The sequence below is a fragment of the Dromiciops gliroides genome, chromosome 1, assembly GCF_019393635.1.
Source record: "Dromiciops gliroides isolate mDroGli1 chromosome 1, mDroGli1.pri, whole genome shotgun sequence".
NCBI classification, from domain to species: domain Eukaryota; kingdom Metazoa; phylum Chordata; class Mammalia; order Microbiotheria; family Microbiotheriidae; genus Dromiciops; species Dromiciops gliroides.
The window spans coordinates 685,484,139-685,511,645 of NC_057861.1; the positions used below are offsets into that span (position 1 = coordinate 685,484,139).

Genomic DNA, 27,507 nt, shown 5'->3' on the forward strand with positions numbered 1-27,507 from the left:
AAGTAAATTAGGAGAGGAAGGAGTAGTTTAGCTCTCAGACCTATGGAGAAGAAAACAATCTATGTCCAAACAAGAGATAGAAAATAATATAAAATGAAAAATGGATGATTTTGATTACATTAAATTAAAAAAAAGATTTTGTAGAAACAGAAGCAATGCATCAGAAATTAGAATGGAGGCAGAAAGCTGGGAAACAATTTTTACAGCCAGTATTTCTGATAAAGGCCTCCTTTCTAAAATATATAGGGAGCTAAATCAAATTTATAAGAATGTAAGTTCTTCCTCAATTGGGAAATGGTCAAAGGATATGAACAGGTAGTTTTCAGATGAAAAAATCAAAACTATCTATTGCCATATGAAAAAATACTCTAAGTCACTTTTTATTTTTGGTGAGGTAGTTGGGGTTAAGTGACTTGCCCAGGGTCACATAACTAGTAAGTGTCAAGTGTCTGAGGCCATATTTGAACTCAGGTCCTCCTGAATCCAGGGCCATTACTTTATCCATTGTGCCACCTAGCTGCCCCATCTAAATCATTATTGATTAGAATAATGCAAACAACTCTGAAGTACCACCTTAGATCTATCAGGTTGGCTAATATGACAAAAAAGGAAAATAATAAATGTTGGAGAAGCTGTGGAAAAATTGGAACACTAATTCATTTTTGGTGGAGTTGTGAACTGATCCAACTATTCTGGAGAGCAATTTGGAACTATGCCCAAGACTGTACATACCCTTTGACCCAGTAATACCACTACTGTATTCCAAAGAGATCATAGAAGAGAGAAAAGGACCCACATGTACAAAAATATTTATAGCTGCTCTTTTTGTGGTGGCAAGTAATTGAAAACTGAGGGGATGCCCATTAATAGGGAATGGCTACTTTTTGGCTGTATTTTTTTCTTTTTTCACAATATGACTAATGAAGAAATATTTTTAATGTGATTGTACATATATAACCTATATCAGATTGATCTCTATCTTGTGGAGGGGCAGGGAGGGAAGGAGGGTAGGAGAAAAAATTGGAACTAAAAATTCTATGAAAACAAATGTTGAAAACTATCTTTACATTTAAGTGGAAAATAATTAAATACTTTTATGATTAAAAATTATACTGAACCTTATTTTCAGAATCATCTGCTACAGAGTCTATTCTTCTGTGCTATAATTCAGGATTTCCCTCTTTTGAATTTATGTATAAATTCTCTTATTTTGAAAATGCATTTAATTATTATAAACTGACATTTAAATACTGTGCAAAATCTCCAAATTACTTCCCATACATTATATAAGTTAATTCTTACATTAATTCTACTACCGTTTTATAGATGAGGGAACTGAGATGCAGAATGATAATGTAGCTATAAAGTGCCAGAAACACAATTTGAAGTCGGACCTTTCATCACGTAAAATCCAGGATTCCTATACACTGTGCTTTCTTTTAACCAGTTTTCCATTTTTTGCTTTACAATATAGTGGAGCTACATGTTTATTTTATTCAAGGGTGCTTATAACTCTTCTCTAGAAGGTTACAGTATTTTATGGTATGGGTCAGTTTGGACTAGATAGACGGCCTCTGAATTCCCTTTTAACATTGAAATTCTGTTTCTGATTAGTAATACGAGTTTGGTGGAGAAATGTTGCTATTTAGGGTAGTGATTATTCTTTGTGCAGGTATTTAATGATCTCTCTTCTCCTTTACTTTACAGAATTTGCAGAATATCTATAATGTCCTCAAATGGGTTTTTACTATTTTCCCTCAATTTTGCTTGGGCCAAGGTTTAATAGAACTCTGCTACAATCAGATTAAGTTTGACCTAACCCACAACTTTGGCATTGATTCATATGTGAGTCCTTTTGAAATGAATTTCTTGGGTTGGATCTTCTTGGCAATGGCCCTGCAGGGTACAACTCTTCTTCTTTTGAGAATCCTGCTGCATTGGGACTTGATTCAGAAACCAAGGTATGTTGTCCTTTGAGTTTATTTTTCAAGGGGCCCATTTCCATTTCCTTGAGGAGAGGAAGATAACATTCTCCTATAGATGGAAGCTAAGAAATTATCTAAGCATTTTTATATACAGCTCTAATGAGCCAAGACTTTGCAATCTTCTATTTTTATGTCAAAATAAGTTACCAAGGCTTGGAAAGAAAACTTCAAAAGATAAGGTCTGAAACCTCTGAGATAATCTCTTTAATTATTTAATCGACTTTTAATCTATTTACTTCTTTGAAATACTTGAACTAGGGCATCAGTTGTACTTTTAGGATCTAAGGTGAATTTAGTGAATTGCACATATTATTTTCATTGTTTAATGCTGTTGCAGTCAACCTTTACAGGCAGTAGTATTCACAAGAATTCAATCAACTATATTTCATCGTCCAATTATTCCTCTCTCTCTTAGAAAATACAGTGTTCTCTTTCTTGGTAACATGAAAGTACAAAGGAGGGTTTAGGAAGATATAAGGAAGAGCTAGCATTTATATTGGGTTTTAAGGTTTGCAAAATGCTTTATATATAGTACCTCATTTAATTCTCACAACAGTTAAGATAATAGATGATAATAACAAAGTCACTAGCATTTATATCTAGGCTAGAAAGACAAAAATACAACACTCCCTGTAATGTGTGTATCTAAAAAAGGAGGTGGTTATGTGTTGAATGTTCCACCAATACTATTGAGATAGAGCAAGATGAAGATCTCTTGTACTATTTAGGTATTCTCTTCTGAGCCTCAGTGGTTTTGTCAGTAGAATAAGTTCAGTTTATCATAGAGTTATAGATTTGAGAGGTAGAGGGAAATTCAGTGATCATCTAATCTAATCTATATATGAAAGGAACAACTACTAAAATATACCTAATAATGGGCATTTAGCCTCTAATTGAAAGCTTTCCAAGGAAGGGAGCCACTCTACCTCTTGAAGCAATATATTCGTATATGATGGTCTTTCAAAAACTTGAAGTTAAGGGCAGCTAGGTGGAGCAGTGAATAAAGTGCCAGCCCTGGATTTAGGAGTACCTGAGTTCAAATCTGGCCTCAGACACTTGACACTTACTAGCTGTGTGACCCTGGGCAAGTCACTTAACCCTCATTGCCCTGCAAAAAACAAAAAACAAAAACAAAAACAAAAACAAAAAACTTGAAGTTAGCATCTTGTCCTTCCCGAGCCTTCTCTTCTTCAGACTAAACACGTCCATGTCTTTCAAATGGTCCTCATCTGACAAATATTAAAAGTCCTTCAATGTCTCAGTTACCCTCAACTAGATGGTTTCCATTTTATCAATATCTTTTTTAAATTATGGTGCCCAGAACTGAACATAGTACTCCAATCAAGGTCTGACAAGGACAGTGTTGAGTGGGTCTATCATTGTCCTATTCCTGAAATCTTTGTCTCTCCTAATGCAGCCTACAATCATATTAGCCTTTTTGCCTGTCTAGGTTATTGCTAAAGTGTCTCATCCTTTGATCTTGAAGGATTTATGGGGAAATGGGAACACAAACCACAAAAGATGCATAAGAAGGTACTGAAAAGGTTATGATTTGTATGGGTGGAATGTTACATGAGAAAATATTTCTAAGATGTCGAAATCACAGTCAACTAGGCTCTCTTCCCCATACTCACTTCAGTTTTCATAAGTCATGTGACAAATCTGAAGATCTCTGAAACTAAGGGATTTTTGTCATTGGCAATCTATTGAAAAATCCTAAGCCTAGTAAAAGTCCATAGCTACAACTATAGTGGAAGTGAGATTTTGCCCCAGACTAAGATTTCTTTTGGGGGGCAGCTAGGTGGTGCAGTGGATAAAGCATCAGCCCTGGATTCAGGAGTATCTGAGTTCAAATTCAGCTTTAGACACTTGACACTTACTAGATGTGTGACCCTGGGCAAGTCACTTAACCCTCATTGCCCCTCAAAAAAAGATTTCTTTTGAATTTTATTTTTATATAGTATCAACATAAATTTGAGGCCCTTAACCAGCCTGTGAGCTGTTTCTTGGCATCGTGGTAGAATCAAGGTAGCTTCTGTTGTGGCTGCTGTTGAGGCTACAATTGTGCTGCCACCATAGCCATCTACTACGACATGGCAGTGGGTCTCACCAAGGGCCACAAAGTTACCAAAAATATTTCGGAGCCACAACACTGCTGCCATCCATGGGTGCCTGACCAAACACACCAAGTTTGTGAGAGATATGATCTGGGAGGTGGCGTGGGTTTGCCCCTTATGAGAGACTGGCCATGGAATTGTTAAAGGTCTCCAAGGATAAGGGAACCCTAAAGTTCATCAAAAAAAGTGTGGGAACTCACATCTAAGCCAAGAGGAAGAAAGAGGAGCTCAGCAACATCCTGGCTGCCATGAGGAAGGCTCCTGCCAAGAAGGACTAAACTGGACCCTGCCTACCTTTCCCCAATTACCCAATAAAGATTGGACAAACAGGAAAAAAAGAATATGCAAGGTAGACTTGGATTCAGGAAAGTCTGAGTATAAAGCCCATCTTTGACACTTACTGAGGAACCATAGACAATCATCCAAATGCTATGCTAAGAGCTCAAGGTAGCTCTAAAGCTATGTTACAAATGGGTTGTGTATCTGCATGGGTGCACCATCACTGAAATGACAAGTTCATGATATATTACAATATCAGCACAAATTAAAATTGAAATTATATATATATATTTAGTAATAATAGTTAACCATTTATCAGGTATTATCAGGGTTTAGATGCAAGGTAAATTACATAGACTCACCTAGTAAAAGTTAAGCTATGACTAATAGTCTGCTATTCATAATTAAGTTCATTGACTATTTTTTTTTTGCTGAGGCAATTGGGGTTAAGTGACTTGCCCAGGGTCACACAGCTAGTAAGTGTTAAGTGTCTGAGGCTGGATTTGAACTCAGGTCCTCCTGAATCCAGGGCCAGTGCTCTATCCACTAAGTTCATTGACTATTAAAAATTTTTGAGAGGACAGAAGAGTCTATAACTAAGAGTTTAATTTATAGAAAATGTAATAAGTTATTATAACATATTTTCCCCTCTTCTGTCAATTTTTAAATAGAATTTAATGAATGCTTACTGTTTCCATGGCCTCATAGTAATTTTGAAGGTGGATGGAGGAGTTTGAATGGGTTCAACTCAAAATTGAAACTTTCTCAAGGTTTATGTGGATGAGGCTAGATGACTTTACATGTTCCATCCCCACTCTGATTAAGCAGTGTAATGTTTGGGTTCCACATATTTTGGGAAAACACCAAAAAACGGTGACTTCACTGTTTTAAACATATGATTGTTCAAACCCAGTTAGCACAAGTCACTTCTGGGGCTGAATAGTAGAGGGAGTGGAGGGAGCATTTTCTTTCTATGTACATGAGCGTTCCTGATGGTGGAACAGGTGAGCTGCTGCTAACCAAGGATGAGCCTGAGCTATTAGGAAATCATTATCAGGCTAGCTTGGAGTCATGTAGTTTTTTGTTTTTATTTTAAATAACAATAGCTTGCCATCTGGCAAGTCAGAGGGGTTGCAATATGCATTGATTGAGGGAATACCCACACTGATTCAAACATGAAACTTCTTTGTTTTAAACTACAAAAGCAGTTTCATGGGGAAAACAAAGTTTAATAGGTTCCAGACTCTTCCCTTGAAGAAGTGAAAGCAAATAGAGACATGCAAAAGGTCCAAGACTTCCTAGACATCCCTCTTTCATCATTTTGTCATATAGGTAAATGTAGCATATTTAGATGAAAGTCAGCATAATGAGGAGTAAGAATTAGAGGTTGTGATACATTGTGTTGCTAATTAGATCATCTGGGAAGGGTCTGCAACAGGAAAGTTATCAATTTCTAGTATTTCCTCCAGCTCCCCTACCATCTTGCCCAAATTGCTGGGAACAAAAAGGTCATGAGGTCACTCGATGTAGAATTGGCAATGACTGCTGGAACCCTTGAGACCTGCAGTCAGATTTTGTATGTATATCAATTAGAAGACAGAGTTTTGTGAATACTGATGTGAAAAAGAGGTTGGTACTTTGAGCAATATTGACATAGGTTATTTAGGAAGGATATGTTGCTTCATGGAAGCTCACAAGGAGGAGGCAGCAAATAAACTGGGTGAGGAGAGTTGATAAGAGCTTAAACATATATTTGACATTTTCTTCACAATAACTCTGTGACATGGGTAGCAGAAGGAGAATGATCCCTGTTTTATAACTGGGGAAAATGAAGACGAGGAAGTTAAATATCGGGGGCAGCTAGGTGGCACAGTGGATAAAGCACCGGCCCTGGATTCAGGAGGACCTGAGTTCAAATCCAGCCTCAGACGCAAGTCAATTAACCCCAATTGCCCTGCAACAAAAAAGGAAGTTAAGTATCCTGTTTGATGTTATAGCTAATAAGATCTGAAACAGGATTCAAATAGGATTTCCATTCCTCCAAGTTAAAATCTCTCTTCACCCTGCCCTAATGCTTCTGTAAGATAAGCCTTTAGGGGAAGGTTACATATAGAGAGAAAGGGGTGGATTGGCGTAATATTGTAAGGAAAGAAATGGCCCAGTACAGAATAAGAATTGGAAAAGGAGCTATCAAACGCATCATCACCTGGAAATACTAATATGGAAGCTGGTCCATTCTTTTTGTTTTTTATGATCCAGCGAAAGTAATACAAAATGAAATTTGTCAATATAAAAGATTCAAAAAGTATAAATTAATTTGCAATAAAGTAATTGAAACTGAAGTGAAACTATATAAAGTATATCCCAAAAATCTCAAATTTTAAGTTTATTCAATCATCTCAAAAAGACAAACAAACCATCCCCCCCAAAAAAAAAACTTCACTAAGATTTCTGGGACACCCTATATATTTATGTTATCTATCTATCTATCTATCTATCTATCTATCTATCTATCTATCTATCTATCTATCTATCTATCATCTATCTATCTATCTATCTATCTATCTCTATATCTATAATCTATAAATACAGATAAAGATGTCTACACACAACTCATATGTATGGAACTTTATCATCAACTTAAGAACTAAAGAGTCTACATGTTATAGTGGGTAAGAGCCCTCGATTTGGAGTTAGGAACTTTTGAGTTTGAATGTTGACTCAGATGCTTAATAATTGGCAAACCACTTAAGCTGTCTAGGACTCAGTTTATACATATGTAAAATGTTAGAGACCTCTAAAGTCCCTTTGCCTCTGAATCTCTGATCCTATGATCTATAATAAAAGCATATTGTGAGTTGAGTTTGCCTCCTTAAGACAGTATTATGAATCATTTCTTTCACAGTTTTGATTTAGTACTGTAAAATTATTTTTAATAATTATTCATACAATTGAAAAATAGCTGTACTCTTGTGTCAGCTCATTCCAGTTCTAATTAGGAAGGTTAATGGAATTTCTTTCATCTTAACAAATGAAACTGGGGCCTTATATGTCACCATTAGTTGGTATGGTGGTACAAATGGGACATGGAGCACTGAATTTTGTACAAAGGTTTGAAAAATGTCTTGTTGCTTAAAAAAAAATACACACCAAAAAACAACTTTTGCCCTTCATATCGCTCATACTATGTCCCCATATAATTGACCTCTTTGGATTCATCTTCACTTTCCATTCCCAGGAATCAACCCATCATTCTTGGTCCAGTCAATCCTTCTGAAGATATGGATGTTAAAGAGGAAAAAATGCGAATTTGGACTGGAAGAACAAACAGTGACATTCTTGTTCTCCGAAACCTCCGGAAAAGTTACCAAGGTTTTGGCAAGAGGAGTACTGCCGTGAATGATATTAGCTTGGGAATACCAAGAGGCGAGGTAAAATGGATTCTATTTCCAGCCTCATTTGAGGTCAAAATTGTGTAATCATAAGCAATGGTTCAGATGTATAATGTTATGTGCAGAGAGTTGGAAATCACAGCTCAAAGAGACCTTTCAATTGCAGTAATTTCTGGAAAATGAATAGTAGTGGACTCAGAAAGAAGAGCTAGGGGCTATTTACATAGTGAATACATTTTCCAGAACTGATAACTGTTCATTTTCTTTCATGGCTTGCTTTGGTTTTAAAAATACATGTAACATTAGAATCTTAATGATTGTTTGTTTAGGTTGTGAAACAGATTTTTTTTTGATTGAGTAGGAATATTTTATGGATTAGATTAATTAAGGAAACAGCTTCCAATTCTTACTTGGAATTTAATACTCTTTAAGTGCCCAATTAAACATATGTAGTCAAATGAGACCAGGAAGGTAAAGAAAATTCACATACTATAACACTAACTGGGAGATGTTTTCATAAATATGATGCTAAATCTAGCTGAAATGTTTAATCAAAGCTGACAGAAGTAGCATAAATTGCTCCTGATTTGCTCTTAAATTGCAGATGTAAAGGAAAATCAGTTCTGAAAATAATTGCTCTTAATGATGGTTAAAAATGAAAATACCTTGCATTTATTTCTATTCTCCCTAGGAATTCAAGATACCAAATAGACATTATCCAGCTAATAGCTACAATATACTTATGAAATGGGAGGTAGAACTTGTAGACCATTTTAGAAATGAGAAATTTAAAATATAAAAATTTAAGTGACTAACCCAATGTGATGCAATGACCGAGATGTGTAGAGGAAAATAATCTAACAATGGAACATAGAAAAGATAGTAAAGTGAATTCTATTAAACTAGTATTGATTGCATAAATACCTATTGTATTTAAAGCATTCTGCTAAGCCTGGTACTAGAAAGATGGAGAAATAATAACCCTTACCAAGAAGCTTATATTCTATTAGAGAGTTAGTTATTTCACTATTATATGGTTTCAGCCATGTTTTTAATCATTTTTTTTTATTCCTTTATTGCAGTCTCTCCTAATTGTAGAGGCATAATGATCAAGCATAAGAAAAATGCTTTAAGTTAATTCATGTAAAATTCTATAAAAAAACTGATGTAAAATTCTAGCTATGGACTTGCAGGATTCCAGAAGTGATGTTCTATCCCTGAATTTTTCAGTAAAGGAAATTAAGGCCCAGAGGATGGGAATCATTGGCCAAAGTGTTATTTTCTACAGAGTTTTACTGTATTTGTTTTGAAAAACGAATCCTTTCAAAATCATATATTCATTCCCTAGTGATCAATTAGCAAACCTATATTTATTGGCTGTCTACCCTGTGCCAAACTCAATGTTAGGTTTCATGAAGGAATAATAATGCTAACTCACAATATGTTTGGGGAGATGGGATATAAACACAAGGTAGAAGGACTGCAGAGATATTAAGATTAAGTGCCTAATGAGTGCCTAACCACACAGGTAATACTGTAGGTTCAGTTGAAAGCAGGTTGAAGTAGTCAGCCAAAGCTTTATCGGAGAGGGTGAATTCAGGTTGTTCAAAGGATGGTTAGAGTTTGCAGAGTAGAGGGAATAGAATGGAAGTATATCACATCAAAAAAAAAAAGACCTTGCTTTTTGTGGTAGTCCAAGTGACTGATTGTAGGTATTATAGCTTTTCTTACTCTTATCTATCTATCTATCTATCTATCTATCTATCTATCTATCTATCTATCTATCTATCTATCTATCTACCTATCTATCTATCTCTGTGTGTCTGTCCGTCCATCTCTCCATCTGTTTGCCTGCCTGCCTATCTACCTCTCCATCCATCCATCCATCCATCCATCCATCCATCCATCCATCCATCCATCCATCCATCTATGTATCTATCATCTATCTACATATGTATGTATGTATCTATTGAATCTATCTATCTAATCTATCTATCTATAATCTACCTATTTGCCTACCTACCTACTTGTTTATCCATTGACATTCCTTTATTTAATTCATCTATTTATCTATTTATTCAGTGACATTTGTTTATTCATTTATTTATTTGCTTATTCATTAATTTATCTATTTATGTATTCATTGACATTTCTTTATTCTATTTATCTATTCATTTATTTATCTGTCTATTCATTTATTCATACTTTGTTTGTTTATGTGCAAATAGAGCTTGTCACTGGGTGACTCTCAGCAGTCCCTGCTCTCCTTTCCACCACTTTACTACCATCACTACAGAAACTCAAAGGAAGTTCAAAACTCTGAGAAGCAAGGGGCACATGGTTTGGGTTCACAAGTATGATTACGGGCAATAGGGTGACTACCAGGAAATGTATGAAAGCTGTTTAAGTTTAGTGACTTGAATTTAATTGAATTCAGTTACTAGATGTTGTCCCAGCAACTCCTCATTTATGTCGTTTCAATTTCCTGTCAGCTATTTTTGATCAGTCCTTCTTATTCTGAATATTATTCCCCTGAGCAGAGGAAACAAAAGTAAAACAAGGGTCGAGTAGTTGTGCCTTCTGTATGTTGTTCCATCTTCCCCTCCAACTAGAGTAGCAATTCAATAGCTCTTATGATGTTCCTTTTGCTTCTAATATAGCTTTTAAAAATAAACCTATTAATGCTTTTATCTTTAGCATATATCATTGTTTCAACTTATTTTGAGCTTTGATAGTCCTGATGTTATACTTGTGAGGTCCATTCTATTCCATCAACCATGCTTTTTGAAGATATAAGGTACCTGATGAATTTTTGCTAGAATTCCTCTTCTCTGTCTCAAATTCAAATAAATGCTAGTCATTTCTCCCTTTAGGTTATATTCATGTTTTTTTTAAACCAGCATTTATTAAGCATCTACTATGTGAAAATCACACTTAAGCACTTGACAAATATCTAATTTGATCCTCAAAACAACCCTGGGATGTGGGTGCTATTATTATTATTATCATCATCATCATCATCATCACCCCCATTTTACAGTCAGGTAAAATGAAGGAGAGATTAAGTGATTTGCCCTGGTCACTCATTGAGTATCTGAGGTGGGATTTGAACTCAGATCAGGTCTTTCTGAGGCTCAGTGCTCTATCCACTGGGCCACTGAGCTGCCTTTTCTATTTTAACATTTAGTTCCTCTTTTTCAGTTAGAATCTGGCATAGAACAGCAATTTAACCACCTCTGGTACATCACAGTGGCTTAATAAATGCTCATTATTTGACTGATCTCCTGAGGTTTTGAAAGACAAAATGACCATTAAGAAAAGTCAAGAAATTATTTCATACTCTATTTTGGGCAGAGAGTGCTGCAGGAGATTTCTGGATAATTGAATTCTCCTACCCTATCACTACATGGTTCTTTGCCATATTTATTTTCTATACTCCTAGATTATTTATTCTTGTCTATATGGTCTGCTACATACTCACAAAAATACTGTTGTTGTTTTTGCCTTCAATGAGCCTCACCCACAAGCTCTCTACCAGGCACAGAGATATGAGAGCTGGCAGAAAGAGAAATATCAGTGGACATTTAGTCAGATGAAGACTGGGTTGGGGGTAGCTAGGTGGCGCAGTGGATAAAGCACCGGCCCTAGATTCAGGAGGACCTGAGTTTAAATCCGACCTCAGATGCTTGACACTTACTAGCTGTGTGACCCTGGGCAAGTCACTTAACCCTCATTGCCCCACAAAAAACAAAACAAAAAAACCACCACCACCACCACCACCACCAACAAAAACAGATGAGGACTGGGTTAAAATCCAGCATCTGACACTTATTAGAGTTGTGCCCATAGGTGAATTACTCAATTTCTCTGTGTATCAGTTTCCTTATCTGTAAAATGGGTGTATTAACTTTAATATTTTTATGTTATTTCTTTTGAAGGTATATTTTTATTCCTCTGGACTCTTTTATCATTTCTATGCTTTGGAATGAAGTATTCTCTTCCATAGCTTTATTGTAGTCATAAATCACACTCCAACTTATATCAGTGATTAATTATGAGGTAAAATTTGCCTAGAATTAAGAGGTCTAGTTTACCCCGAATATTACTCCTATTTTGTGAATTTGTTTAGAGATATGTGTTCTACAGATTTTTGGAGGCAAGGAGCTATTTTTTGTTATCTTTCTTCTTGTTTCCTGAGAATTACTAGTTGTGCTTTCTATGTTCAGTTTTCTACTTTCTATTGTATCCAAAATTGCATAACCTTTTACTTTCCCCTCCCATTGCAGTTTTAAACCATCTTGGTCATCTTCAAAAGATTGAAGGCAAATATATTTTATGACCTAATTTTTTGACCCTTGCTAGTATACTCCATCACTGGCTAAGAACATATGATTCCTACATTTAAAGGCATGTTCTACACAATAAAAATTCCATTTTCAGGAACATATTTTTAACTGGATGTTCACTCCCCAAACCATTTTATTTGCTTCTGAAGCACCAATCAGCAGTCAGCAATGCCAAGGAAAATATCAGTTGTCCTAACAAGGCTTTCAGGTTTTTTTTCCCCCAGGATTTCAAAATTCCTAGCCTTGCTACCTCTTTTTTTCTGCCAGTATTGCTTGTCCCTGTATGAATTATCAGATAAAGTTTGACAAGTCTCAGTAGGCTTTCTGCCAAGTACTGAATACATGCCAACAGCTCTTTCTATTGTTCATGTCAACTTGACAAATAACTGCTTTATATTGCTCATCAGAGAGTGACCAACCTCCACTTCTTCCTCCTATTGCTACTGGATAACTCGTCTCCTGATAGAACCTGTTAATCCACATCATTATTCCTTGGAGTACAAGAAGCTTCTTCCTTTGAAGAGTATCCATCTTCCTCCTTGAAAGAAAGAACCTTATAGCAATTACTTAGCTTTAAATGTTCAGTCACCCTCCCTATCCCTTTGTCAAATATACTATTTTCTATCCTACTGTCAGAGGTTAGGGTTCCCCTCTGGCTTTAGTTGTGTGTCTATTGGCAAACGACAACATCATGTTTTCAGTTTTCTCATCTGTAACATGAGGAGGTTATATCTAGATGAACAAAAAAATCCAAATTGATAATGTTATAAACAGTATCCTCACTCTTCTTGGTAGCTTTGTAGTGAACTTTAATTTTTTTTTTTTGGTGAGGCAATTGGGGTTAAGTGACTTGCCTAGGGTCACACAGCTAGTAAGTGTCAAGTGTCTGAGGCCGGATTTGAACTCAGGTCCTCCTGAATCCAAGGCCGGTGCTTTTTCCACTGTACCACCTAGCTGCCCCTGTAGTGAACTTTTTATGTCAAATGTCAAACTGGTGGGTCATGTAAGAAAATAATTATTGTTAACAGATTTCTTGGGGGATACAGGCACCCAGTCTTAGTCAGCTTTCTCTTCATTCCCACTTGCCTTTTTGGGACCAGTCCAGGAGCCTATGGGCAGATCACTAGAAATGGAGATAGAAACCACACCTATTTGAAAGAGCCTTTGCCTTTATGGGGTTTGTCTTTGCACTAGACCCTGATATAAGCATGGTACAGCTCATTTTAATATGGACCACAATTAGGTCACGTCAACCAGTGGAATTGAATGATGCTAGCCAATTAGCTTTGATCAGTGTGTAAGAGCTACCTCTATTGGAAGAGGAAAAGAAACAGATCACAAGGTGAACTCCATTCTGGGTGACAGACGAGGTGAAGAAGGCTGTCTATTTCATGAGCACTCTCCTATTTAGGTAATCTAGAGTTTCTGAACTCTGCTTGGTGATGGCTATGTGGTCTCTCTTAGAGACAATATGGTTCTGGGGTCTTTTTGGCTTGTGTTAAATGTGGTCAATGCTCTTGTGCCAGAGATGCTCTTGAACTAGCTATGCACCCTCTCCTCTCTTTTTCTGGGACTTTTCATGCTGGGTGTGTAACTGTTCAGGCCTGTAAGGTCTGTATCTAGTGGGGAAGTAAGTCAGACACGTGGTCAATACTTTAGTAATATGTAACCTTAATTAATAATAAATGTTTACTGCCCAAACTGGGGCAATAGCCTTTAATTTATAAGTAGCAATATATCTTAGAAAACCCCAGTCTCGTTCCCTAATAATTTAGATAGAAACAGGCTAGTCTCACAATATTTTAAATACATCATCACGAACAAGACCATTTTATTTGTCTCAAGTTTGCATCTTGCCATCACTGTCTGCAATATCATCTTAACTCAGTCAACAGCTTTGGAATAGCAATTAGCATGTTTTGCCAACTTCCAATGCAAGCATTAGGTGCCCAAAGTTTTCTTCTGTGTAAATATCTTGAATAGGAATCCAATGACCAGCAAAACTCTAATAAAATCTAATTGCCTGTCTTTTCTGATTTCCTTCTGGTGATAGAATTTACTTATTTATTTGAATTTTTCTGCCCACAATGGTCTTAAGACATTATGCCATATATTTGATATCACAGATATTGTGGATGGTGATGGAAAGATGAAAGTTTGTGCCAAATAAGTTAAGCCTTACTTATATTGTGCAAATGTCAGAAGATCTGAGTTTAAAAGCACCTTTATCACATCTCATCTGTGACCAGGGGCAGATCATTTAAACTCCATAGGGCTATTTCCTCATCTATATAATGAAGAAGTTAGAAGAGTCAGTGTGATATTGTTGAAAGAATACTGGTTCTGTAGTCAAGGAACTTGGGTTCAAATCCTGCTTCTTATACTTAGTGCCAGTGTGACTTTGGGCAAATCAGTAAACCTCCTTAGGCCACAATTTTTCCATCTGTAAATGAAAGAGCTGAATTTAATGTTTGTGGTCCCTTCTAGGCCTAAATCATTTATCCAATGGTTAATAATAAAGGCCAGAGCTAGGGGCAGCTAGGTGGCTCAGTGGATAAAGCACCGGCCCTGGATTCAGGAGGACCTGAGTTCAAATCCTCCTCAGACACTTGACATCTACTAGCTGTGTGGCCTTGGGCAAGTCACTTAACCCCCATTGCCCCACAAAAAAAAAAAAATAAAGGCCAGAGCCAAGAGTGTAGTATGAAATTTAGATGAAAATAAATACCATTGACCATTACCGTTCTGATTATTTTTCTTCTATCCTTCCTTTACACCTCTTTGGTGGTTAGTGTTTTGGCCTACTGGGAGTGAATGGAGCTGGGAAAAGCACAACATTCAAAATGCTGACGGGTGATATCATTCCATCTTCGGGATATGCTGCCATCAGGAATCCAGAAGGGTAAATGAATATCTTTTCCCCTGAATTTATCTGTTTGAAAAATGCTATTTGTAAAGACCAGAGAAGTCCTAGCTCCCCCACAATCCTTTGAACTAGAGTCTAGGAAGGCCTTTCTCTTTAGATTTTACCATGTGCCTCTTTTTTCATTTTCAAGTCTCTGGGGAAAAATGAGCTTTCAAACTTGAATGAATTAAGCTACTTAATATTATTTCATCATGCCTGCCAAGGGAAAGGGGCCTGAGCAGTGTTGTGGGAAGGAGTAGAGGAAACATTACTTTAAAAGTCATTAGAATATAGCCTTAAGACCAATTGGCAGGCCTATGCAGGGATAAAATTATCCCAGGTTGGTTTGGAAAAGACTAAGAATCTGGTTGTCCTTGTTCTTTCCCACTTCCTCCCTCCCCCACTAAAAAAAGCTGATATAATATAGTGAGAAAGTGTTGGAAGGATTCTGTCATCATTTCCATAAACACATTAAAAGCCACTGAAATATGCTCTATTATGTTTACTATAGCACAATGAGTTGTATGTTTCCGAAGGGTTAGGGGTGAACATTTCAACACCTGCATATTGAAATTATATTAAAACATCCATGATCCCTATTTATAAAATTCCTAAAACTTGATTAATAATGAACAAAACCTTCTTACTTTCAAAATTATGGTTTCTTTCTCAGTCTACCAGGGCCTTTCACTATCATGCTTCAATGGATGTGGAATCTCATTAAGATGGATATTTACTTGCTATGGGTAATCAATCCACCTTTGCCTTTTCATCCCACATCCATTTTCTTTCATAGCTCTTCCACAGAGGATTCACCCAATGTAGTGGAACTAGATGGCACAATGGGTAGGGCTATAAACCTGTATTCAAATCCTGCCTTTGTGGCATTTAAAAATTTATGAGGTGGGGCAGCTAGGTGGCGAAGTGGATAGAGCACCAGCCCTGGATTCAGGAGGACCTGAGTTCAAATCTGGTCTCAGACACTTAACACTTACTAGCTATGTGACCCTGAGCAAGTCACTTAACCCCAATTGCCTCACCAAAAAAAAAAAAATTATGAGTGTGTCCTATCTCTGTCCCAAGTTGTAGAGAACTTAGCTGAGGTTTCTAATATATTGCTGCTTAGAAATCAGAGGCTATAGCACCAGTTTGGGGCATTAAGCATTTATTAAAGCATATTAAATATTAGTAAAGAGATAGTATGTGGCTCAGAAAGGAGTGAGAACTCAGTGTGGCCACCTCCTCTGAGTTCCAGGGGGAAGAGAGAGGGACCCTGAGTGTAAGCTTGCTGAGGTCAGGAGGAGAGGTGGCCCTTCCACACTGTTCAAAGCTAATTGGCTAGCATCATTCAAATCCATTGCTTTACTGGACTTGAGGGTGGTCTACAGCAGTACATGCTGATGTCAGAGTACAGAGTACAGAGGAAAGACCCTCTAAGGGGAAGGCTTTCAGGTAGGTGTGGTTTTAATCCATAATTGCCTCTATTCACAGCCCAAGGTCCAACTACATTTCCTTTGGAATTCTCCTGACTCTGGGCTAGCCTTAAGAAAGGTCAGACAAGGCTCTCTGGGTTAGGCCCTTGAGTGTGAGCCTCTGGGAGTCCCAAAACCCCATTATTTTCTCACACCTTACATACTTACTACTCATGTGACCCTGAGGAAGTCACTTCACCTTCCTCAGCCTCAGCTTCTTTATTTGTAATACAGGGATGATAATAACACCTCTCTTCCCAGGTTGTTGTGAGAATCAGATAAGGTGACGTGCTTTGCAAAATTCCCAAATGTTATAAATGTTGGAGGTTTCTCATTGTACTTTTTACATTTCATGAAGACTCAGGTAATACTTATTCTGTCTCTTTATTACCATTCACTTTCCACATATGACTGGCTAGCCCCCTTTTCTGATTATATATTTCCTTAATGGTACCCAGTAAGCCATGTGCGTGAGTCAAAATGAGAAATATACAGTAGTCTGTGCCAACCAGACATTGTTTCACTACTGTTTGGGTGGTCTTAAATTTTAATTCTTTAGTGACTTTGGTATACTAGCATCTGTAGCAATGAAGCAGTACTGGGAAAACATCTGTGTTAAAAAAAATGGGCTTCTGTTCTGGGGGGGCAGTTTTAAAAGCAGTATCTCTCTCTCTCATCCATCCATCCATCCATCCATCCATCCATCCATCCATCCATCCATCCATCCATCCATCCATCCATCCATCCATCCATCCATCCATCCATCCATCCATCCATCTATCTATCTATCTATCTATCTATCTATCTATCTATCTATCTATCTATCTATCTATCTATCTATCTATCTATCTATCTATCTCCAAGTGCTATCCAGTCTTCTCTTTTCCTCTTATTCAGTTCTGGACCAGAGGTGTTGACAATCTTTCAGCTACCTCAGGATAGCGCTAATTACATCTGACGATGTAACAATCTGGGAAAATATGGTGATGGTAAGGAAGAGTGAGTTGATTTTTTTTAAAAAGAAGCTAATGGAATATGATTGTGAAATATCAGAATAATAATTCACATTTATAGCCCTTTTCAGAGAAGAGGCACTTCAGATTTGTTATTTAATTTGAGTACCAATGTAAAAGTTTTATGTAGGTACTGTTAAAAATCCACAGTAACATAAGACAGCCTTCCTCCTAAAGAGCTTACAATGTAGTTGGCATATAAACTAGATACACTTCCAAAATTAACAATAGGTGGGACCACATTATAAGTGCCATAACTGGAAAGATTTGGTTCCTCCATGTTATCAATCAAACAACCATAAATACATTAAAAGCCACTGAAATATGCCCTCTTATGTTTACTATAGCACAAATGAGTTGCATGTTTCTGAAGGGTTGTATGTTTCTGAAATATTGTTAAGTGGCTACCATAATAGCCAGACACTATACTAAGTGCTGGGGTTACAAAGACAGGACAAAACAGTTCCTGACCTCAACTCAGGGAACTTAGATTGTGTGTGTGTGTGTGTGTGTGTGTGCATGCGTGCACATGTGTGCACTCATGTGTTTTTCTGAAACAACTCCATAAAAGAAGGAAAGTTAACTAAGTGCCAGAGAAGGGGGAAAAATGAATTAGATAGTACTTGTACCTTCCTCATATGTTAGATGAGGAAATGAGATTTAGAGAGTAAATCATTTGCCAAGGTCACACAAATGGTTACTGGCTAAGCTCAGCTAGAGCTTGGGTCTTTGAATTCACCATCCAGTGTTGTTGCCTCCATGCCAGCTTGAGAGGTAGTCTCATCTTTTTTTTTTGTTTTATGTATTTCCTTTTTCAGGAGCATCACATCTCCCTAGTAGAAGTTACTTCTAAAGGGACCCAAGTAGCAACTTAACTAGAAAGTTTTCTTCTTCTTCTTCTTCTTCTTCTTCTTCTTCTTCTTCTTCTTTTTCTTCCTTCTTTTCTTTCTTCTCCTCCTTCTCCTTCTCCTTCTCCTTCTCCTCCTCCTTCTTCTCCCCCTCCTCCTCTTCCTCCTCCTCCTTTTTTTGTGGGGCAAAGTGGGTTAAGTGACTTGCCCAGGGCCACACAACTAGTAAGTGTCAAATGTCTGAGGCCAGATTTCAACTCTGGTCCTCCTGAATCCAGGACCAGTTCTTTATCCATTGCACCACCTAGCTGCCCCAACTAGAAAATTTCTTATAAGAAATAGGAAAATATTTAAAATTAATCAAACATCAAATTTTTATTATGTGCCAAACATGTCATGCATGTACTTTGCTTGCTAGGAGACTAAAGATAAAAATGAGAATCCTTGCTCACAAGAGGCTTACATTGGGGTGACCTGTTTGTTAATTTCTTTTTCTTTTGATCAGTCCTCTGATTTAAATCCATTTCTGGAATTACTAGAGAGGTTAGGAATTTCCTCTCCCAATGCTGATTATTACCTGCTTTTTGACTTAGAATCTTAGTGAGTTGCCTGGGGCACTGAGATGTTAACAGACTTGACCAGGGTCACACAGCCAGTTTGTACCAGAGTTTGGACTCTACCATGTTTTCCTGACACTTAGACCTTCTTTCTATTCCCTCTGACACAAGTGCTAATTATCCAGCATGTAGTATTTTTTAAAAATGGAATCAAGAGAAGAAGAAAAAGAGAATGAGATTTTAAAAAAAAGTAAAGGAGGGAAGAAAGAAAGAAAAAAGGAAGGAAGAAAAGAAAGGGTAGATTTTGGAAAATAGGTAGAAAATGAGGGCCTTTAAATTTATAATTATGAATCAATTTTCTTATGTTAGTACTTAAAGAAAAAGGTGCTGATTACAAGAGTCACTAGAGACAAAATCACTAGTGTAAGAGATACAGAAGTAGGAACAAGTAACACGCTGAGTAGACATTGTCCAACCTGCTGGCCTCTCCTAGAGTAAGGATTAAGCCATATCCCTATTACCTGAATAGTCAGGTTTTCTGGGGACCTTGGCTTTACATTTTCTTATTTGTTTATCAGTGTCTGATTATAGCAATGAGACTTTCACCATAAAAATGTGAACACATGGTGCTCAACACCTTTCTCAGCCTTTATTTTATAGAGTGCTTTTTAAAGATTCCTAGAAATCTTTAGGCAACTGTCATTTCCAAATTGACTTTTAAATTATAATAGCAGAACAAAATTATTATAGAAAATGATGGTGTATGACAGATCCAGCTTACTTCCTCAGTTATGTTAAATACTTCAGGTAAAACTAATGCACTATGAAAAATCAGTAGGCTGTTTGTTTTTCCTCTAAAAAGAATCAACACTAAGCAACTTGTTCTAAGCACCACTTCCTCTGTAGTTTACAGGTGCATTTGACTGTTTTTTTTTTTTTTTTTTTTTTTTTTTTTTTTTTTTAGGCAATGGGGGTTAAGTGACTTGCCCAGGGTCACACAGCTAGTAAGTGTCAAGTGTCCAAGGCCAGATTTGAACTCAGGTACTCCTGAATCCAGGGTCGGTGCTTTAACCACTGCGCCATCTAGCTGCCCCCATACAGGTGCATTTGAAATATCAGAAGTAAGCACCAAATTTTAGATATTTCCTCACTAATCTCTTAAATAAATTCATTGATAAATATCATAGAACAACAGATTCAAAGCATTATGCTAGCAGATTTCCAGAGGGTAAGGCCCTGTCTACATAATGTCAAATATCTTCAACAGATGTGGGAGAAAAAAAGTCAGTTTTTCTGTTGCTTTGTCAAAGTGATGACAAACATCTACATATTTAAAGTTATCCACAGTGTTTGATAATTATTTCCAATATTTGGAAACTATATTAAAGAGCTGTCATGTAAACAAACCATCAGAAGAACAGATTGCATTTAAAAAACTTTCACCTAGCTAATTTGGCATCATGCCAACATAATGTCTGATACATTTTACATCGCTGTATGGTTTATGTAAATGCTTTTGGGGAAAAATGTCCTTTATAAATTATTAGTTACATTTTTAGTTTGAAGAAGCAGCCTAGAATAATGTAGAATGTTGTGTTTGGTGTCAGTCATTTTGTTTAGTCATTTCAGTCTTTGTGACCGTTTTGGGGGTTTTTCTTGGCAAAGATGCTAGAGTGGTTTGCCATTTCCTTCTCTGCCTTATTTTACAGATGAGGAAACCAAGACAAACAGAGTTTAGTGACTTGCCTAGGGTCACCCAGCTAGTAAATGTTTGAGCCCACATTTGAATTCAGGTTTGCCTGACTCCAAGAAGAAAGCTGTATCCACTGTGCCACCTAGCTATCATTGGAGTCAGTCAACATAGTTCAAATCTTGCCTCACACTTAGGGCCGGGTCAATTTTAGGAATGTCATTTGACCTCTCTGACCTTGAAGCAAGTCCTTAGGACTCATCTAAGAGCCACAGAATTTGAGTAAAGTTCTGGGTTCAAATTCTAACTGCACTCTTTGTCTATATTGTCTCAAAAAAGAGATTCTTAGCTTCTCCCTCAATTCTCTGCTTTACAGCATTAGGATTGTATTACATGACCTCTAAAGGCTCTTTAAGCTCAAATCTATAATTTTATGATCTACTAATGAATAGATAAGAAGAAATTTGCATAAATGGAAATAATTCCTTCATGATAGGTTCTATATGCTGAGGCAATCGTCAGTCTTTCATATAATTCCTTAAATTTTAAATTTAAAACACATTAAATCAAATTTAAAAAATAATATTTCAAAGTACATCTTTCTTTTATGATAAAGCTCACAATGCCAAAAGAATTACTGTTATCTTTCTTAAATATATTTTTTACACTCATGCCATTTAAGAACAAAGACAACTAAAATCAATCAGTATCCTTTGTTCTCTTTTGTGGGCAATCACATTTCAGGTTCCTTGTAACTCCTGAAGATTAATTTTCTCCTCAATTGTCATCAATCACATGGTTCTTCTTAGTTCTCAGTTGTTAATGGAATGTAGGAGAGTAGGTTATTAATTGCCAGGTGCTGTGAAGGTTTTGCTGATTCTTTGATAAGTATAACTTGCAGTCCAGAATAGGTGAATTTTAAAGAAGTCTCAATGCAATTATTTTACCTTAATGAAATTAAATGAATAATCCACCCACCTACCCATCCCTGCCAATGTGTCTGCATTAAGTACTAATCAGTCAATAGAGGGGGAAGATTTCCTTTCCTTCTCAGAGAAGGTGCAGATAAATTAAATTTCAGATTAGAAAAATGCTTTGGTAATTTGTTATTATCAGCGAACATTTTTATTAAGCACTCACTGTGTGCTATAAACTGTGCTAAATGCTGGGAATTGACCAAAAAAGGCAAAAAACATGGGTACCTTCCTGTCCTCTAGTTGCTCACGCTCTAGTAGGAGAGACAACTTGCAAACAGTTATTTACATCCAAGATATGTGCAGTGTAAATAAGAGGAGAGTGTGGTGGGGAGGTGAAGTCTGGCAAAGAACTTGGTGGTATGTAAACTGAGTTTTGAAGGAGATCAGGGAAGCCAGAAGTGGGGGGTGAAGATGAGAACATTGCAGCCATGGGATACAGATAGTGAAAAGGCTGGGAGGGAAGAGATGGATTGTTGTGGTTGAGGCAAAATGAGCAAGAAGGTCAGCGACCTTCTGATTGTTGAGGAGGTAGAGGTGAGTAAAGTATAAGTCAGGCAAGGTCGTGAAGTACTTGATTCATTAAGTCATAGGGAGACACTGGAGTGTATTGAGTAAGGCATCGTCTACAGGAGCAGATCTGTGCTTTAGGAAAATCTCTTTGGCCATTGAGTGGAGACAACAATTCCCTAATCATTTAATAAGAAGCTACTATATGCACAGCATTGTGTTAATTCCCGGGAAGACAAAGATGGGATGATAGGGGTATACACATGAAAGTGACTGTCTTCCCAGAGGGCTCACAATTTAGTAGCTGAGTGAGACTGGCTAATGTTTAAGTTATATTATTTTCTAGTTTGTTCAGGTGCTTACTTGCACTATAAAACTTCATTCATTTGGACCACAATAATTTGGAATTTGTGATCATTCATTCTGGATTTGGCCTACATTTTACTTATTTTCTTGGAAAAGCAAACTAAAAACATAAACATGTAGCTTAACCTATTGCAGAGGGAGAAAAAAAAAAACTCTTTAAACCAGCACTTTATTTTTATGAAAATTGGTGTTTAGTGGACTGACGGATCCAGGATAAGCCATTTAATTTCTGTGGATCTCTTTAAAACTCTAAAATGCAAAATAAAGTTCCATTTCTGATCTCAAAGTGATGTTGTAGGGAAATGCTTTGTACAGTAGAGCTGTTTTTATTTTATTTTTTATTTTTTTTGTTTTTTGCAGGGCAATGGGGGTTAAGTGACTTGCCCAGGGTCACACAGCTAAGTGTCAAGTGTCTGAGGCTGGATTTGAACTCAGGTACTCCTGAATCCAGGGCCAGTGCTTTATCCACTGCGCCACCTAGCCACCCCATAGAGCTGTTTTTAAATATGCTATCATCATCATTCAATTCACGAGATTATAGAAGCACCGAGTTGGAAAAGACCTTAGTGATCCTTTTGAGTCCAACTGATTATCTGAGAAAGAATTTTTTCTATAAAATTCATAACAAAGAATGATTCTGTTTTTATTTGAAATGGTCAAATGAAGAGGAACTTATGTCTGTCCTTTCCACTTTTGGAAATTCTATCTAGGAACTGGGATAGGAAGTGGACCTGTGATTTCATTGGTATAGGGAACTCCCAGGAGAGGAATTCCCTTTACCAGTGCAGGTTGACACCTTCTCTGTCACTTATAGACTTGGAGAATTGCCTAGGACACTGAGCAAAGTGAGGTCCTAGGGTTATGCAGTCAGCTTATGCTAGAGGCAGGATATGAGGCCAGGTCTTAGTACCTTCCAGGTAGCCCCCTATTCCATGCTTCCCCATGGGGAATTTTTCCTAAATTCACAATTTACCTTTCTGAAACTTCATTCCAATGATTCGTAGCCTGTCCTACAGTTAAAAGCAAAACAATCCATCTTCCTCATGACAATAGTTCTTCCCCCTCCCCACTCCTCAAATAGGATTTGGGTACCTTTACAAAGCAAAGAGGGCAACTAGGTGGTGCAGTAGATAGGGTGTCAGGCCTGAAGTCAGGGAGACTCATCTTTCTGAGTTCAAACTGGCCTCAGACACTTACTAGCTGCGTGACCCTGGGCAAGTCACTTAACCTTGCTTACTTCAGTTTCATCATCTTTAAAATGAGCTGGAGAAGGAAATGGCAAACCACTTCATTCATTATCTTTGTCAAGAAAACTCCAAAAGGGGTCACAGAGTGGGACATGATTGAAAACAACTAAACAACCACAATATTTACAAAGCATTATAATTTATAATTATATGTCATAATTATAATTATGAAAAGGGCACAAATATTTTTAGCAGTTCAAATACTATACAGTACTAAGCCCTGGTTTAGAATACATTCTAAGTTATCATTTTCAATTCTGGGTGTTGCATTTTAGGAATGATATTGATAAGCAGGAGAGATTCTAGGGATAGGCAACAAGGATGGGGGAGGGCCATCAGTTTATGCCAAAGGAGTGACATTTGGTTGAATTGTAGTTGTTTCAGATGTGGAACAGAAGAATGAAGGAGGACATACTAGGGGCCTTCAAGAATTTGGAGGACCGTCTCTTTGAGGAGGCATTGGACTGCTTAGTCTTACAAGGCAAAACTAAAAATAATGAGCAAAGGCTACAAAGAGGCAAATTTAAATTGTCTATAGAGGAAAAACAAAACTCTCAAACAGATAGATCCTAAAGTGATTTGTCTGTTCCAGGAAATAAGTGCATTCCCCTTCAGGGGAGGCCTTCATAAAAGGCCGGATGCACCCTTTTGAGGTAGGTGAGAGAAGACATTCTTGTTTAGCTATGGTTTGGGCTAGATGGCAACTCACGTGTCTCCAACTGAGATATGTTTATATTCTAGGATTCTGAGACCGATTTCAGGACCAATGAGACAAAAGACACCACTGTTAGTTTTGGGTGTTTCAGATGATTTTATATGTATATTTATACCCATGTGTGGGTATAAACAAAATTTAACATTCTGAAATGTAATTAGGCTGTGCTAGAGTTCTCCTAGGTTTTGGGAATCTCTTCCTCTATGTACAGAAGTAAAGTATACATTTTAATAGTTCATGCAGATAAAAGAATGAGACCTTTGAAAGGAAGAACAGATTACTGATTTCTTCCTTCTAAGATGGGTTCTCTCCCTTATGATTCAATTTCATTATTTTGCCAAATAATTTAAAAATGTAAATCAAATAGCTCTACTTAAAGAGAATGAAGAAGAAATCTGCATTAACATAATGGCCTACATGTCCCTTATTGTGCTGCATATCAGTATAATTAGTTTAATTATAACGAAATCACAGTTTCATTAATTATATTTTTAACCTTGATTATTTGTAATGTTAATTGGGCTTTGGAATTCACTGCATTAAGTGGGTAATTAGAAGCACAATGGCATTTTTTAACTACTTGGAGAGATGTATCATACTCTACTATTCAAAAAGCAAAATTTTCAGTGCTACCTCATTGAACCTCCTTATATCTGTCAACCATATCTTGCCTGAGTCAGTGTCTTTATTTCTCTCCTGTTTCTCTGTTAAAGTTGAATGCCAATACCAGGATGACTTTTCTCTCCTCTTGGTTAATTTATCAATCTTCAAATGTACATGAAATGGGGTTAAAAGTAGCACCAGAGCTTATGGACTGGAGAGGAGACAAGGGTCTCGAGAATTCACTGTATCACTAGAATGATAATGATTTAATAGTTGACATTTATATATCTGTTTAAGGATTGTACAGTACTTTCAAATGAATTTCCTCATTTGATCCTTACATTAACTCTGTAATGGAACTGCTACAGGTTAATATTATTTCCATTTTCCATAGAAGAATACTGAGTCATAGAATTTAGGTGATTTGCTCATAGTTGTACAACTGGTAAGTGTTAGTAGCAGAATTGAAACTTAAGTCCTCCTAACTCCAGGTCTGGTGATCTGACTTACACTGTCTCCCTGGAGATGAACAACTTTTCTATAACTTAAGTAGATAAGAACTTCAAGTACGCATAGATTTGTCCCTTATCTTTTCCTATGTCAGGTGTATCATGAACTAAACAATACTCCTCTAAACTAAATGCATTAGGAAGATAGAGATATGGATGTCAACACTAGAAACATAATTTAACATCATTGGTCTATAGCACTGACAGCTGAATAAACAACTATAGACTTTCTAAGAACAGTGTAATTCTTAGCAACCATATAGCATAAATCTCAGTTGTAGCCTTAAAAATCAGGATTTTACAAGAGGATCAGTTATGCTGATCTATGTGAGGCTGAACCTTTTAACTTCTCTTTACCCTAATTTCTTTTTCCATTAAAATCTCTGTATTACAGATTTAATGTGAAAAGTAATTAATGAAAGAAGTAATAGCACTAGAGAAATGCAAAATATTATAGACATATGACTGGAATTTTATACAAAAATAGTTTTGTTCATTAATTAATCACATATATGCATATATATGTATCTGTCTATTTTTTAGGAGGCCTAAACTTTTTATTTTCCTCTTTGCCACATATGAATCATGGAATTACAGTTATGTTGAATATAAACTTAATACCTAGAGACAACATAGTACTTTCTAATTTGTGTTTCCTTTCTCTATGATATGACTAAAGTCTTATTCAGCAATTCAATAAGCGTGTATTAATTATCTATGACATACAAGGCATTATTGAGACTTTGAATTTAAGTGCTGATTAGTCTTTTCCTTTCATAAAGTAAGTCTTTAATAACTATTTATTGAATTGAATTAAAGCTGTAACTATACTATTTTTTCAAGTGCTCTGAACTGTGAATTGACTGCTTTCTTTGTATAAGTATGATGGGAGAGGGCTTAAAAGAGATGAATAACAAAGGCTTTGACCTCAGGCTGATTATTGTTTAATAAGGAAATAGCCTATTATAAATAGGAAGAAGGTTGATATTTCTAAAAGAAGCTCTGTAGTATGAAGCAGAGTGTCCCAGTGCGTGGAATGTGCTTTGGGCTTTGAGTAAAAAAAAATCAGACTCCTTCCTCTATCCCTTAAAAATCACTAAAGAACCATGTGACTATAGCCAAATCAAAGAAATTCTTTGAGCCAATTTCCTCATTTGTAAAAATGATTAATGTGTGTGTGTATGTATGAATATATATATATATATTCGTAGTAGAATGTATCATAACTTTAGTGCTGGAAGAGATCTTAAAGTTCATTGAGTTAAATCTATTCATTTTACAAATAGGGAAACTGAAGCCTAGGCTAGCATTGCTTAAATTAAGATAATATATTTAAAGGGTTTCATAATTAAAATGTCAATAAGTACATATTAAACAATTACTTATACCTGTAAAATACTAGATAGATGACATATTTTATGATTAAATATGATGATGTATTCTAGAATACATTCAGCCTGCTAGTGAAATCCCTATACTGACTTGATGCTTGATGACTTGAGCTTAACCATACTGAATTTTAGTAGGGTAATGCTAATTGGGCAACTCCACTAATACTGTACCAGGTGAGACAGGAGACCTCTTCTAAAAAAAAGAAATTATTTTCATCTCATATTCATTGCCATAAGAGGGGGTGTCATAGACAATTTAGAATTCAATACTCTGCTGCAGTGATGTATCATGAGAAATAAAGATGCAAGTTTATATTTTGTTGCTGAATTAACTAGACTTGATTCACAGAATTTCAAGTTTAGAAATAATTTTCCTGCTTAAACAGATGGTTATAGTTTTGAATATATGATATAAGTCAGGATCACAGGATCCAGGACATTAGAGACTCCTTATCTTACAGATGAGGAAAAAGGATGCCCAGAGAAGTTGTCACTTGCCTCAAGTCACACAAATAGTAAATACTGCATAGACTTAGGGTTTGACCTCAAGCCCTCTTAATACAAATCTGGTACTCTTTCCACTGTTTT

General features: G+C 36.5%; 1 protein-coding gene across 1 annotated transcript in view; it reads left to right on the plus strand.

The window, feature by feature from the left end:
• ABCA13 (ATP binding cassette subfamily A member 13) overlaps window positions 1–27,507 on the plus strand; it is a 506,393-nt gene that overhangs the window by 383,033 nt on the left and 95,853 nt on the right. The window contains exons 52-54 of the mRNA XM_044001141.1: window positions 1,708–1,961; window positions 7,620–7,812; window positions 14,912–15,021. Of these exons, the coding sequence (XP_043857076.1) occupies window positions 1,708–1,961; window positions 7,620–7,812; window positions 14,912–15,021 (557 nt within the window). The remainder of the gene's footprint in view (window positions 1–1,707; window positions 1,962–7,619; window positions 7,813–14,911; window positions 15,022–27,507) is intronic.